At 34.9% G+C, this 16,625-nt stretch overlaps 1 protein-coding gene across 1 annotated transcript in view; it reads right to left on the bottom strand.

Moving 5' to 3' along the window:
- Pds5a (PDS5 cohesin associated factor A) overlaps positions 1-16,625 on the bottom strand; it is a gene marked incomplete at its 5' end in the record, with an annotated part of 128,115 nt that overhangs the window by 51,995 nt on the left and 59,495 nt on the right. The window contains 8 exon segments of the mRNA XM_005391971.2: positions 2,472-2,587; positions 6,518-6,657; positions 6,838-6,886; positions 8,785-8,866; positions 11,005-11,118; positions 12,188-12,339; positions 14,773-14,918; positions 15,812-15,906. Of these exon segments, the coding sequence (XP_005392028.1) occupies positions 2,472-2,587; positions 6,518-6,657; positions 6,838-6,886; positions 8,785-8,866; positions 11,005-11,118; positions 12,188-12,339; positions 14,773-14,918; positions 15,812-15,906 (894 nt within the window).

Here is a 16,625-nt window from a genome sequence, read left to right as displayed (position 1 = left end):
TGTTTGATTTTCTACTACTCACCATGCACTCTTAAAATCTCTTTTTAATTTAATGAATTCCTTATCTGCTGCAAGTCCCCATAACTATTATTTTTCCTTAGGATTCAGTATTCAAAAAAACAAACAAACAAAAAATTATTCACTTTCCAGGGTTTTGACCATTATCACAATGACTAATTTTTATCCACTATCCACAGATCACTCACTAACTATAGTATGTATATTTATGCAGACCTCTGTCCAGAGAAAACATGCTGAAGAATGAACAAAAACAGTTATACTTTGGATAGTTTTCTATTCCTCTCAATTTTTTCTTTCAAAATCCTTTATATTATGGTTGAAGTACAGGCAATTTCTAAATATTTCTTTTTTTTTCCTGTCTTTTTTGTGACAAGGATCAAACTTAGGACCCCGTGCATGCTAAGCACACACTCTAATCAATGAGCTACGTCTCTAGCTCCTCTAAATATTTGTTAATTCCTTCTGCCTTTTTGGTTTTTTGTCTGCTGTTTTCTTCCCAGAATAGCTATCAACATTTTCTTTAGTATTTAATATGGGTAGGGCAATACGTTAAATTTTTTTTAATGTATTCATACATATATATTCACACATTAAAATAGTAAGTAGTAATTATTCTTGTCCTTATTTTATGTTATTGATTGACTGATTGCAGTATTTGATTTTGAAGCCAGGGATTGTTGAACTAATTCTCATCCCTTTGCATTTTTATTTTGAGATACAGTCTTGCTGCACTGCCCAGGCTAGCCTTCAATTTTGGTTCCTTTTTTTTTTGAGACAGGGTCTAACTTCAGGCTGGCACTGAACTCACTATGTAGCCCAGCCTGGCCTTGAACTCATGCTGATCCTCCTGCCTCAGCTTCCCAAGTGCTGGGATTACAGGTATATACCACCACATCCAGCCACAACAGCTTATTACAATTTACTAAAGTCATGAAATCCTGCTGACGCTTCACTGAGGGCTTGCCTCGCTAATGCCATTGTGCATTTCTTCCAAAATTAGTATGTGTAGTAGTAACAGTGCTTAATTCTATGATAATATATCTTTGAATAGCCCATTAAAATCAAATGGTGCCAGGCGTGGTGGTGTACGCCTGTAACCCCAGCACTCAGGAGGCTGAGGCAGGAGGATCATTGTGAGTTTGAGTCCAGCCTAAACTGCATAGTGAGATACTTTCTCAAAAAGACCAAAAAAAAAAAAAAAAAAAAAAAAAAATCAAATGGTACAGGGATAGATGTATAGCTCAGTGGTAGAGGGCCTCCTCACCATGTTTGAGGCCCTGGGTTCAATTCCTGGTGCACAGGCACACATGCACAGACATACACAAAATCAAGAGTTACAAAATAAAGAATCCTGACAGAAAATAATTCCTAGGTTTTCTTACAGTTTTGGACATAACCAACTGTGGACAAACCACTTATTTCCTCAAAACTTTTAGTTCCTTAGTAGGCAAGCCAAGGAGAGAGGCTTCAGAAGAAATCAAACTTCAGACATCCTGATCTCAGGCACCTAATCTCCAGAAATATGACAAATATATTTCCACTGTTTAACCTAACAAGTTTGTGCTATCACGGCAGCCTTAGCACACTAATACAAATTAATCCAGTGATTCAGTACAACCATAGCAGTGATTCCCACAGGTGAAATAACTAGTGGCTTGGGCACTAGCACTAGGCCTGCAAAACTGGATAGTTGACGGGGGCGGGGGGGAGTATTAGATACTACCCAAACACAGGAAGGAGCTACCCCTTTGCTGAAAAAGTGATTTATGCAAGAGAAAAGCCTTCACAGAATTTTACAACAGGAAATCATCAGAAACAACTAAAATGTCAGCAATTATGGGACTTAATCAGCTACCCCTAATTCTCAAAATTATCCAACAAGGAGATGTTATATGTATATAAGAACCCTAGTAAAAAGTCTATCTAGAGCCACAAAGGAGACTCTTGCTTTGTAACTAGATTTGTTTAGTGGTGACACTGGTCACTGGTGGATATGCCATTCTTGGGCTGGCCCACCAACCAAACAGGAGTAAAATAAACACTACAGACTATTATATGAACATTAAAACACTTAAGAAAATATAGGCTAAAGCTGGGCATGGTGGCAAGTGCGTGTAATCCCAGTACTTGGGAAGCTGAGGCAGGAGGATTGCCACAAGTTTGAGGCCAACCTGGACTACAGAGTGAGTTCAAGGCCAGCCTGAGCTACATACAGAGCAAGACCATGTCTCAAAAAACCCCCAACGACGCCCACAAAACATGCAAAAAGAAAATATAGGTTGATTGATAGCCATGTAAGTCTGAAAATTTCCATGTTTCTCAGTGTTCTAGGGTTCTTTTTTATTTTTTGCTTAAGATATGAACGGCCTTGCTTGTAATTCAGGCTGGCCCCGAATTCACCACGTAGCCCAGTCTAACATGGTCTTAGGGCATATAACTTTCCACCTTACCTTATGGCTTCTGAATCAATGTGCACAGGTGCAATTCTTTCCAACAGAAATTTGACCATCTCTAGAAAAGGATTTGTTGGCTGCTTAGGATTAGCAAGTTTCCGGGCTATTTCTCTCTATAGAAAGAAAAGAGTTACCAAAATGAAAATGATTATAGGCATAAATTTAGAACTGACCAAAATTTACTGACTCACTAAGCAATCACTACAAAATATAGATAGTGGAGAACAGAAAGGGATGGTGTGCTTTCTCTGTGATTTTTGCTGTTTGCCTCATAATTCTCCTATCACAGTTATTGTTTAATATAACCACCTTTTAAAATACTCTACTTTTGAAAAATATATAATAACAGTTTGCACCATTTGTGGGTATGTTTTTCTTTATTAATTCATAATTTAATTGAACGCTGTGTTTTCTTTCAGTTAACTGCTTTCTTTAAAAAGGGAGATACAGACAGGCACTGTGGCACACACCAATAGCCCCAGCAACTTGGAAGGCTGAGGCAGGAGTGCTTGGGCCCAAGAGTTTAAAACTAGCTGGAACAACAATGAAACAGTGAGAACTGGTCTCAATAAAAAGTAGTGGGATGGAAGGTGGGTGGCAGAGGCCAGGGAGGAGTTTGTGGAGATATCTAAGTGAATAAATATTTGTAAAGTTTTTAAAGAAGACCACCAAAAGACAAACTATAACCATACACTACCTTATACTTTATAACTTGAACACAGAATTATTTCAGGCTATGTGATGGATGATGATGAAACACAGTGGCATGACATCAAACAGCTCCTACTTCTAGGTGGAAGCTTCTAAAGATGAAGAACTCACTACACAGCACATTTTAATTAAGAATTTAAAATGTGCTGCATGCTTGGTAAGAAATTATCTTTAAGAACAAGGTTGTCTGGTAAAACACTTGCCCAGAATGTCTGGGTTTAACAGGGAGGAAAAGAGGGAGGAAGGGGTGGGAAGTGCTTTTAACTGAACACTGTACTTCTGATGAGTGAACGTACATTTTAGCTGGAGAGATTATACATACCAGTCTTCCTTCCTCCTTTTGTATTTATTTATTTTATTTTTTTAAGATGGGGGTCTTAAACTGCCAAGACTGGCCTGAAACTTGAGAGAGATCCTCTCAAATACATGGGTTTACAAGCATATAAGACTGCGGTTGGCCAGATAATGCACATTATATATATTTACTAAACTATAATGCACCAATAGTAGCCATCCTATTTATAAGCTTTTTTTCACTGAAGCAATGTTTACTGCATAAGACAAAACAGAAAAGGAAAGAGATTTCTATTGTTGATATCTTGATATAAATTAATTATAGTCATATTAAACTAGGTATCAATATTTGTTATCTGAGTATAAGCCCAAAGGATTGAGATCCTGAGGAAAATTAATCATTAGGAGGCCTGATTACTATATCATGCTGTACTTAACAAAGCAAAATGTCAGGATTTGAAAAATAAAAATATTCTATTCAGAATTTGGGCCTTATACATTTTGGGCTAAGCTATGGGTTCACATTTTAAACCTAAACTGTAATACTGTGCAACTGTTTGAACTTAGTCTCATGTGATGAGGCGCTCCTCAAAGGGTATTTTTTCCTCTACCATAAAATTTAGTTGCTTTTTTTTTAACCTAAGGTAAATATGTCAGAGATTGTCCAACAAAAAAAAAAATGACTAATGGAAAATTGCTAGGCAAGCTTAAAATAACATAGTAATAAATGCAAAAACTAAGCACTAGAAAATATAGTTGTAAGTACATGTAACATTAACATGTACATAAAATAAACCTATACATAAACAATAATACTAGGAAAGTTTAATTTTAACAGCCTAACATACCTCCAACACACAAAAACATTTAAGATCCACAAGAAATTTTATAACTGCAAAAGAGTTGAGAAGGCTTCAACCAAAAATAACAATATGCAAGCAAATATCCATATGTTAGAAAACATCAATTAGTAGAAAGATTTCTTTTTTTTTTTTTTGTTCATTTTTGAGTCCAGAGTCTTCCTAAGCAGTTCAAGATAGCTGTTAGCTTACAGAGATCCTTCTGCCTCAGCTTCCTAAGTGCTGGGATTACAGGCATGTACCACCATGACCAGCTCAAGAAAGATTTTTTTAAAAACAAGTTCTTTCTGAATCCCTGACAATGTTTCAGAAATTTCTGATCAAATCTACGCTAATATTGCAGATTAATGCTACTTCTATAAGTACTTAATAGTTAATCTGTTTTAAAAATTAAGCTTTTTTTTTTGAGATCAGGTCTTGCTATGTAGTTCCGACTGTTCCTGAACCCACTATGTGGCCTAATCCTCCTGCCTCAGCCTCCTGAGTGCTAGAATTATATACATGTGCCACCACCACAGCCAGCAAAACTAGGTTTTCTTAAAATTAAACTGCACGTATTCTTTCATGTGCATGATAGTCCCTGCCATATTCTTTTTTGATGTGTGTTTACGAAGTCAAGCAATTCCTAAGGGGAGTTAACCTTCTCCAGGAGATGTAACTGATCTGAACCTCAAGATCTGAATCTCAGACTTCTCATACAACTACTGAGAGTCCACACATAGTGTTCTTCTATTTCTATAGTATCTCATCTGCTATGCAGTCAGCTAAGCTAGAAATGCAGTCGCCATTCTTGACAGTCACCAAATTCCTCCTCAACCTTTAGGACTCAAATCAGGAGTCACTTATTAGACAATAAGCCATTCTTTCAGCTATTTCCACCCCTGCCTGGGATGAGTGGTGCTCCACTATGTCACCAAAGGACATGATTCTACAGCAACACATAGTACTCTTTACTGAAATATTTATTTACCTGCCTATCATGTTACCTGTAAGCGAGGTAAGAAACTACATGTATTCTAACAGTCTAAGCCTAGGGCTGAAGTATAGGTCAGCAGTAGAATTCTCGCCTAGTATGTATAAGGCCCTGGGTTCCACACCCTTTACCACAAAAAACGAACAAAATGAACAGTATAAGTTTGATCAAGGGACAAACTAATATTTAGAGTTCTGAGTATACAATGTGCATCTGGATAAATCTGCAGAGAAGGATTTTTTAAAGTGTGTTTGGGCTGGGGATAGAGCTCAGCGGCACAGCGCCTGCCTGGCAAGCACGAGGTCATGAGTTCAATTCCAGATACCAAAAAAAAAAAAAAAAAAAAAAGTGTGCTTGATGAACCACACATATCAGAAGGATTGTGAGTCTTTGTTAAAAGATACAAATCCTTGTTCCCACTTCAGATTTATTTTATGCATTCTTATTGCTTGTTATGTATGTGTAAAACCATAAAAATTACCAGTTCTTAAAATCTATAGGGGAACAATGAAGGGGGCCTACACGAACCATATGTGCAATGTCAAAGTATATTATTCTCTTGGAAATCTCAGGGGGTTGATGGTATTTGTAGATGAAGAAAATGAGGCACAGCAATAATGAATGACTTACTGAAGACCATAGTGGTAGTGAATATATACCTAAAATGCAAACCTAAGACTCTGGCTCATAAAACCCTGAATAAATGAGCATATCAAGTTTTCTTTCCAGACAGTTTCAATGCTATTAGTTCTCTATAAAATAAAAAAGAGTCCAAAAATAGAGTGAAGACAAGTCTAAGAATTTACCTTATCTATAAATGAAATCACATATATGACATTTCTATTGCAAATTTAAGGACAGGTTGTTCCCTTGAAAACATACAGAAGTAAACGCATACATATACAGCATTTAAAACTTATTACCATTTATTCACTGAATGTCTGCTAAATATGAAGTACTTTAGCTTGTTCAATTCCTAAGATCAACCTCTTGGCTTACATCTCTAATATTTTTCCCCTAGACTGTGACTGAAAAGCAGAGAATCAATAAGAAGAACTAAATTGACCACAGACATACTGCTAAGTAATTCAGTGCTTATAATATTGTTAAACCCACACAAATCATTGTACATAAAAAGGCTTTAAGAAAATACGGATTTCTGTAAATAAGCTAGGAGAACAAATGTAAAAATATAAAGTACTAACCACACAAATGTCTGCCTGTTTGCATGAACAGGTAGGGCTGATTAATAACTCCAACTGAGACCGCAGTTTCTCATCATCACCAAGAACCTGGTTAAATTTCTTCACAAAATCTTGTGCTTTGCCAGGATCAGGCAAATTCTCTATAAAATTAAAAGTGAATCAATACCAGGAAAGAGACTACTAAAGTAAAAACCAAGTGTCTTAAAATTATAGAGCTGTAAAAAAAGACAACCCATTCTTAGAAATAATAAGGTATAGATTATTTTTCTTACTTAGCATTGTCTTTTGATGTTTATTACTGGGTGAATAAACATACTCACTTGCTATGGTCATCAGCTTTCCAAACATGGCAGAACAGTTAGCCTCTGACTGAAATTTAAAACAGAAATAAAAGAAAAAGAAGTCACATACACTAACAAATATGCTGTTAAGAAAAATCAGTGCTTATCAATGTACATGTTTCATGGCTTATTTCAATTTACCCATTGGAAAATGGCTTACCACATCTACACAAAGTTGACAGCTAAGAACTGTGGGGAAGCAACAATGATTAAACGAAGACAAACAGAAAGAAAAGAGATGTTACTAAGATACTAAAAAATTAAGAGTAGCTGAGGCACTTGAGTCCAGGGGTTCAGAGCCAGCCTAAGAAACATATTCAGATCTGTCTCTTAAATAATGAGAATAATCTCTTCTCCAAAAACTATTTTCCTTTCCACCATCACAAAAAATAAATTTGTTAGCTTAATTTACATTAAATTTGAATTCATTAAATGGATAAGAAGTTGGTAATCCCCAAGTTGATATCAGTGAGAAACTTCATTTTGTTAATAAATATGCCCATTAATTTACACATTGTCTAACTGCATTTGTATATCTAAGCAGAGTTGAATAGCTAAATAGAGATTGTATAGGTGGCAAAAACTAAGTTTTTATTAACTGGCCAATACCAAAAAGTTTGCCAGCCTCTGTTCTAGCATCTATGAGCCCTTACAGGGTTTGCTTGTAGTCTCTTGAGTCAAAATACCTATACTAGCAAACACACTTAAACATCTATTAAGAAATCCTAGCTACTTGGGAGGCTAACTGTGGGAGGATCACAAGCTTGAGACCAGCCTGAGCAACATAGGGAGACCCCATCTCAAACAAAACAAAATAAAATGGAACAAAACAAAACAACCCAATCCAAACCAAAAATGTCCATTAAGATAATTTGTTTTTCCTCCTGCCTTTCAGAAAATTTGAGTAAAATTTATTAATTTGAGATATTATAGCATTGATAATATCAACTCTACAGTGATGGAACAAGAGCACAATTTAAAAGTAAGACTTCTAGCCTTAGATGGTGGTGCACGCCCATAATCCCAGATCAGGGGAGGCTGAGGCAGAACTGCTGAGAGTTCAAGGCCAGCCTGAACTGCATAGTGAGACTGTCTTAAAAAAAAAGTGTTACTAATATCTATTGGTTTATTGAAAGGAATAGCTAATGCTTAATTGATCACTTTTGCATACCTATATATGGTAATCTGAACAACTACTTTCAAGGTAACAATATACAATATAACAACCATTGTTAATTTTCTAAGGAGGAAAAAACAGAGAGAAAAGTATAACTAATATAACTTTATCTTGATGTCTAATTCAAAGGTTTTTTTTCTTTTTTTTTTTTGGTACCAGAAATTGAACTCATAGGCAGGGGGCTTGTGCCACTGAGCTATATGCCCAGCCCTACGTCTGATTCTAATTATTTGAAAATTTAAAATCTAGACAGGGCTGAGAGGTATTGCTCAGTGGTACAGTACACACTTAGCATGCAAGAGGTCCTAGGTCCAGTTCCCCAAATCAAACAAACAAATAAAATTTTTATTTAGAATAAAAATTTTAAAGAAGGGGCCAGGAATATAGCTCAGTGACACAGCACCTGCCTGGTAAGCACAAGGTCGTTTGATTCCTGGTACCAAAAATAAATAAATAAATAAATGAAAGGAAGGAAGAAAAGGAAGGAAGGAAGGAAGGAAGGAAGGAAGGAAGGAAGGAAGGAAGGAAGGAAGAAAGAAAGAAAGAAAGAAAGAAAGAAAGAAAGAAAGAAAGAAAGAAAGAAGGAAGGAAGGAAGGAAGACTTAGTCTGGACAATTATAAAACTTAGTTTAACTGGCATGTGAAAAATAAGAAATCTGATATAATTTTTCCTTGCTTAAATATTACTATAGAAAAATAAATGATAATTCACAAATAAATTCATCAATTTAAATAAATCATGAACCTACTGTAGGCTGCTTGTGCAAATCCAATAGCTCACGTACATGACTCCGAAGCATGTTCTGACACTTCCACATTTCATTGAGAGCTCTAAAATTTATGAATATGAAAGCATGTATTATTTAACAATACCGCAAACTGTTTAACTTTACAACTTTTGTACGGCATAGTTTACATATTTTTCTGCATCTACATAACATTTTAAGCAACTATTTAGTTACTGTGATTTAAGACATTTGGTGTACATGGAAAATATCTTTTCATGAGGACGGCTGCAGGGGCTCATATATGCTAAGGCAAGTGCTCTACCATTGAGAGGAAATACATATCTGAGCACAGAAGGATCAATAGATCTTTCCAGGTAAATAAAGAAATTGAAAGATATGTGAAACACAACTCGAAAGTACTAGTTCAAGGAAAGATAAAGTGTTCAAGTGCATGGCACAAATAGGAAACTGAAAACCATTTCTATGCTTGGATGCATACAGAGTATGAGAGCATAGTGAAGGTGGACACAAGAAGCAGGTGACCAAGGCCTTCTGAATGTGGCTAAGGAAACTATATGAAATAGCTTAGGTCTGACAGAGGTTCAAGATGACAAAATCTAACTGATTGTTTATACTATATTCTTCTCTCCATAAAAGACTGTGCTCTCTCATAAATTCTGTCATACTTCCAGGTACCTAAAGCATCTGAGAATTACTCTACTTCTGAGTACCTTTGGTTTGGATATTTACAAATGTAAGAAGGTATTAAAACCTCAGGGCAGGATTTTTCCATTTGGCATGAGTAGTAGTGACTATTTATGAAGCTTTTAAAAAATGATGGTTAATGCCTACTGATATGATAAATGATACACTGCCTTCACAGAATTTCTATAAAAATGCATTATCATAGTCTAGTAATGAGGAAACATTGGAAGAGACAAAAAGTAAGGCCATATTATACAAAATAGTTGGCTTGTGCAATATCCTTCCAAAAAACAGCAAAGCCATAAAAAACAAAAATTAAGCAATGGTTCCAGATTAAGTCATTAGAGATACAACTAAATATGTAACATGTAATCCTAGATGGGGAAAATATCCATTGAAAACATTACCTGGACAATTGAGAAAATAATGAGTATGTAGTGGGTTAGGTAAAACACTTTACTGGTGTCAATTTTACAAGGATCCACAAGTCTGCAAATTACTAAGAAGAAATTATTTGCACAGATGAGAAAGAATGTACAAATAGCAAATGGCTAAAAGTGGATCTGGGTAAAGGGACATAGCACAAAGCTTCATATTCGTCTTGCAATTTTTCTATAATTTTGAAATTATGTGAAAGTTAATGTTTTATACACTTATAATTATGTTTAACATATATGTGTGTATAAGTATACATACAGCTTAAGTCCTAACTCAAAAAATTAAAAATTCTTAATGACAGATTTACTAACTTTGTGTGTATTTAACTGACAAATACAAATTGTTTATATTTGGGTGTGCAACATGATTATAACATACAGTGACACTTTTAAAAGCTTATCAAAGTGGAGTGATCACACAACCTGGTTGACCTAGGATAGTCCTAGTATATGCCAGTTACCTAAGCAAACATATCTGTAGTTCCTCTGTTCAGTCTTAAAAGTTCTCAGTCATATGGTAAGCCTATAGAGAGGTAAAGTAGGCCTTCCAGACAAGAAATACTCATTTTTTTAGGCTTAGTACTTACTCTTGAGGGGCTGGGGATTTAGCTCAGCGGCACAGCGCCTGCCCAGCAAGCGCAAGGTCGTGAGTTCAATTCCCAGTACCGGAAGAAAAAAAAAAAAAAGTACTTACTCTGGGAAGATAAAGACCAATAGTATAATTTATTTTTTTTATTTTTATTTTTTGGTACCAGGAATTGAACTCAGGGCCTTGTGCTCGCCAGGCTAGCACTGTGCAGTTGAGCTACATCCCCAGCCCCAGTAGTGTAATTTAGAAACTCATTACAGTATTTGGACACAGGAACTTTTTAATCTCTGAAACCATATTACCAACCCAGGTGCCAAATATATCTATGTATACAGGAATATCTTTGCTGTTGATAGATCTGAATTTAAATTATAGTGTTTTTTCCATGTTTACCTGAGGTTTTTGATTCAAAAGAAGCATCAACAACTCCCATCAACAACTAACTAGGTAAGATGAAACAGTTTAATGAAACCTTTAGAAAATAATTCAGTCATTTAAACAGTAACTTACTTTACAGCATTTGGATCCAAACTAGCATATAAATAGTACAAACATTTCATTCTCTCTTCAGTTTCCAAGTTGTGGGGCACAAGATACTGAGCAAAGATTTTCTCTACCAACAGTCTATTAAAAAAACAAAAACAGATCCCATAATCATTCTATTTTAAAGAAACAATAGTCATTTAAGTCATTTTGTGCAAAGATATCATATCAATGGTTACAGTTAAGCCTCCAGTGGAAAACACCAGTATTTGATCAGTCCTATCCTTGGAGGATCGATAGTTATTTTTAAATTTAGAGGTATTTTCTCCTTGTGGGTTGACTTTATAATCTGTCATTATAGGAACTTAGCACAAATTAGTCGACCCTACATATACCGTAAAGTTACAATTCTAAGTATACCTAATTCTCAAGAAACTCAATAACCTCTTCTGATTACAGTGCAACTCCTTTACCATGTTGCCATGTAGTGAAAACGGAGGATTTTCCTTCATATCACTTCCTGAAAACATGTATGTTTGATTTTCCTTCTCTTTAGTGCCTAATTTCTTTATCAATATTAGAATCCTTGCTAAGATTTTATCTATTATTCAGTATTACTGGAATAAAGAAACAAAGAGCTTTTCATTAACTAATAAAACAACGGTTGTTGATGGTCAAGCAGCCACTCTAATGTAATAAAACACTGCAAGTATTTTATAAAAACCAAGTGTCATTAGTATGCTACAAAACAAAATTGTAAGTAGCATTAAGAAAATGGAAAGAATTTAGTAATTCCACCTTTGGTAGTGATGGCATTGCAAACAAAGGGAAACTAATAACCAAGATTTATCGAATACTGCTCTATTGCAGATAGAGGACCAGAGAGCCTTACATTTATTATTTTATGTTATCCAGAAGACAATCCTACAGAGAGGGCATTATTATTCCTTTTCATTTAAAACTGAGGTAAACAGAAGTGAAATCATCAGAGACAGACTAACTAATGGGTCTCTGGTCTGCCTAACTCTAAAGTCCATGCTTGGCTCACTATTTGCTACCTTACAATTTTGGATGGTCTTGAATAAAAGAAGGTACATACAAATATTCAAATGATTTCTACATTTAGAAATAAATTATTTTAAAACTTAACAGAAATAAAATGAAAAGCAGTTTTACATTCATCCTTTCTACCACCATGTTATAGACTCACTTGTCATCGATGCTATTCTGATAATAAATATGCAGAAGTTTGTCCTTTATCCAGCTGACTTTCTCTGCAGCTTCCTTTCCTGCTTCCCCATGAAGACAGTATTTCTTATATAGCTGAGCCAAGCCCATCATAGCTTCTTTTCTTACTCGCCACTAGAAAGTATTAATATTTATTAGATGTATATTTATCTGTAAAAAATGTCCTGGCTTTACTAGGTTTTACAATCAATTTTATGAATCCATATATACAGCAGTACAACATTTCATCTCATATGAGTTTACCAACCATTTTGAATTTGTTCATATTTAAAACTCAGATTACTAAAAAATAACAAAAATTCAAAAAAACCAAACCCAGATTATTTCAGAAATTTTCTAGTGCAGACACCTCTTCATGAATTACCAATCTTTTCATTTCTCTCACTAGCCAAACAATACCTTATAGAAGATTTCATTTCATTCTCTCTAAAAACATACTGGCCCAGTTTTAGAAGTGATTAAATGTAAAACACAAAATGTACAATTTGCTCTGCAAATAAAAGCCCTAGGTCCTAGAATGTTTTAGTTCCTAAATACATCCCCTTTGATGTTAACCCAGTATAAGAAAACCCAGTAAGTTTGGGAAGGACTTCTGTGATCAACATAAGTCAACTTTACTTTGTAGATGTAAAGGGCAAGTAATTTACTTAGAAACCTCCTATTAATGCAGGACATTTGGACTTCTACAGGTTGGTTGGTTGGATTACTATACTGGGGAAGGAGAAAATGATGGTAGAAGAAAGGTGAAACAGAAAAAAGAGACTATAAAAACCTATAGTGAGCCGGGTGTGGTGGTGCATGCCTGTAATCCCAGCACTCAAGAGGCTGAGGCAGGAAGATGGCTGCAAGTTCGAAACCAGCCTGAGCTACAAAGTGAGCTCAAGGCCAGCCTGAACTGCATAATGAGACCCTGTCTCAAAAAAGACAAAAAAATAAAAAATAAAAAATAAAAAACCTATAGCGAAGACCATGATAGTATGTAAGAGAAACCATAACAATTAAAGGCAGTACTTCTTTATACATGAGCTATTTTTTCTTTTTATTTTAACTTAGCAAATAGAATGAAATTATGTTTCTGTATAGCAGCATAATAAGTGCCTTTTGACATCTCTCACATGAAATAAAAAAGTATGCAATAAAAGCTGAGATTAACGTCCCACATTTTATACAGGAGAAAACAAATGGTAAAGCAGCTATAACCTAACTTAATTGGACCAAAAATCCAGGTCTGAAAATGTCCAGTCGGTGCTATTATAACCACATCATGCACTTTCAGTAGGAAGCCATTCAACTCTTTTGGACACTACAGAAACATTAATAAGGAATGACATTTTTCTAAAAAGAGGAAATTACATAAGTAACAATAAATTAAATGAGAGGAACAGAAGGTAAAGCCAACTAATCACTAGGTGGAGAGTAATTTTATTTCACTTAAATTAAAGCCAAAGGTGTGTGTGTGGAGGCGGGGGAGCTTCAGTTGACGCAACTGAACAAGTTACCTAGGGTCAACTTTTTTTTCCTGTTTAAGTGAGGCAGAGTCTTGCTGTCAGTAAAGGCTGGCCTTGAACACACAATCCTCCTGCTTCAGTCTCAGGAGAGCTGGGATTACAGGTGCTCAGCTCTCAGTGACAATTTTTTTTTAAAAATTGGCCCTTTATGACTATTAAAACCATGAAAACCTAAAGATTATCTCTTGCTATATTTCAAAACCAAATGCTGGGGCTGGGCTCAGCGGCAAAGTGCCTGCCTGGCAAGCGCAAGGTTGTGAGTTCGGTTCCTGGTACCAGAGAAAAACCAAAACAATAACAACAACAAAAAAAACCAAATGCTTCTCCAACTTGTAATCAAAACTAAACTACACATAAGCACAGGAGAAAAGGTTTTCAACAATACCAAACAGAATAGCACATCGCAGGATAATTATTGTTAAAGATAGTAGATAACTATTAATCTGCCTTGCATGCCTGTCTCTTGCTTCTGGTTGACACTACTATTCCTGAGCAACACCTACTGCCATTGTTAGCATTACTTTCAGAGCAGGTTTCTAGCTGCATCAAATGGAGGACACAGCAAAAAAGTAATTTAACACATAATAATTTCTACCAGTAGCTTGGCACAATGTATGGAAACATTATTTCCTTAGAAGACTGCTATTTGGTTCAGTGAGGAACGCAACTAAGTTATATGAGACAGAAATAGATGAGATGTTAACTCTAAGAAATAAATATAGGCAACTTCTATTCTTTTCACACTTAGCAGGTATGTACAAAGAGAAGAGTAAAAGTTGGTTTAATTTATTGTTCTTTTATAGTGGGATGCTATAAAAGAAACTCATGCCTAAAATCTGAAAAGATCTAGAAAGATAATTAAAAGATATACAGAGACATAATAATCAATAGCTCTTTATTTAGGATGGCTATTAATCTGTCATACAAAAAAGCTTTAGCTGGTATTATAGAATTACTATTATAAAAATTATATGAACTGCATTTAGCAAACAATTTAAATACAGTAAATTAGAGAAGAACAAAATTCCTCATATTTTACCCGTTTATCCAGTGTTCTTTCCCTTACAAAGCCAAGTAGCTGGTCATTTACTAAGGCAAGGTCTCTTTTGGCAGCTGTTATTATAGTAACAATAACGTCGTGACGAATAGCTTCTTCTGGGTCATGTGATCTAACCTTCAAATATTCTGTAACAAAAAAAACCTTACACATTATCTATCTCATTTGCCATGATTCAGAACGACAGAAAAGACTAATGCTTTAAAATTTTGTCCACACTGATACATGGCTTGTAAAGTATGGCATGAATTGATAACTTTTTGAGATAAGGTCTCTCTATGTAGTTCAGGCTGGGCTTGATCTCTTAGTGATCCTCCTGCCTCAGCCTCCTGAGTGCTGGGATTATAGGCTTGAGCCTACATGCACGACAAAATCACATTCATTGCAATAGTATTCTGTAATAATCACAAAATGTTTACTACCATATACCACATCTTAACCATGTGTTTTAGTGGAAAAGCTGAATCACAACATAGTATCTGATTTACACAGTTTATAATTTCATACAAAGCAAAAGACTGCAAAGAGAAAAACAGTAAAAATTCTGTTAGGTATATATATACCATTAATGATATAAAATCTAGATTAATATTCTATAATCTTTTTAAAACATGGCTGAATTTTTACCATATAACAAAATAAAAGTCCTTCTACCATATAAGTCAATGAAAAGTTTTCCTAACTTTTTTAGTAAATAACATTTTGATTTAAGTCACTTACTTGGTACTATCAGATTGGTAGGTTTAAATATTTTAGGTTCACATGGTAAATGAGAAAATCTACTCCAGAAGACAATTTCCTATTATTAAATTACTACATTAAATTACAAAGATATAACTGTGCCCAAACTCAATGTCATAAATACTATAGTTTCTCAAATTAAGATTTCTAAAAAATTCCAAAGGATCAAAACATGAAAACTTCAAGTATACTTTTATAAACATGAAATCACTTCCTATGCCATGAAAAACAGAAATCTGAAATGGTACCAGAATTAAAAAAAATAAACCAGGTAGCTTACCTGTGAGATCCTTTGCTAAATCTGGGTGATTCATTAAACAGTGACTGGCAAACTTCACACTTTCTAATCTCACAGGAACATGAATGTCATTGAATCTACACAGAAAATGATTGCTAAATATTAATTCTAAGGCAAAATACTTATTTTCAAATAAAGTATATCTAACAAGTGCTTATTAACAATAAACACTGATTAGAAAATGTATTATGACAGCTTACTGTGTTCTGGTGGAAGAATATAAGATAGAATTTTACAAAAACACTTGCAAAAACAGAAACTGTTTACCATGCAAAAGCATAAAACAATATAAATGTACCTTTTAATTCAAACTACCCATTTTATAGACCTAAAAATTTGATGTTATTATGCAACCAAAAACCAAAGAAGACAAAACAAAACCTGCCTGTAGGAAAGTTTAAGAGAAAAGTACTGAGGAATTTGAGGTAGAAAGCAAGTAAACGCAAGATGAAGATCTAAAAGTTCAGAGAAGTGCATACAATGTGTGAGTTACACTTACACTGCCTCATCACAAAAGTTTTATCAGACTGGGATCTAGTTGTATTAAAATGCTGTCTTAGGGTGGGGAATGCAGTTCAGTGGTAGAGTGATTACCTAGCATGCTCAAGGCCCTGGGTTCCATCCCCCGTAACACACGTGCTCTTTTAAAGTTGTACTCTAACAATTCAATAATTCAATGAAAATGAAATACAACTTCGAGCAACTCAAATTGAGCTACCTTTAAAATATATTTATTAATGATAAATAATATGATTATGGGCTATAGGTATAGCTCAGTGTCACAGCACATGCTTAG

Source organism: Chinchilla lanigera, unplaced genomic scaffold (assembly GCF_000276665.1).
Source record: "Chinchilla lanigera isolate Chin_1 unplaced genomic scaffold, ChiLan1.0 scaffold00042, whole genome shotgun sequence".
Taxonomy (NCBI): Eukaryota; Metazoa; Chordata; class Mammalia; order Rodentia; family Chinchillidae; genus Chinchilla; species Chinchilla lanigera.
This window is presented reverse-complemented; position numbering and strand designations above follow the sequence as displayed.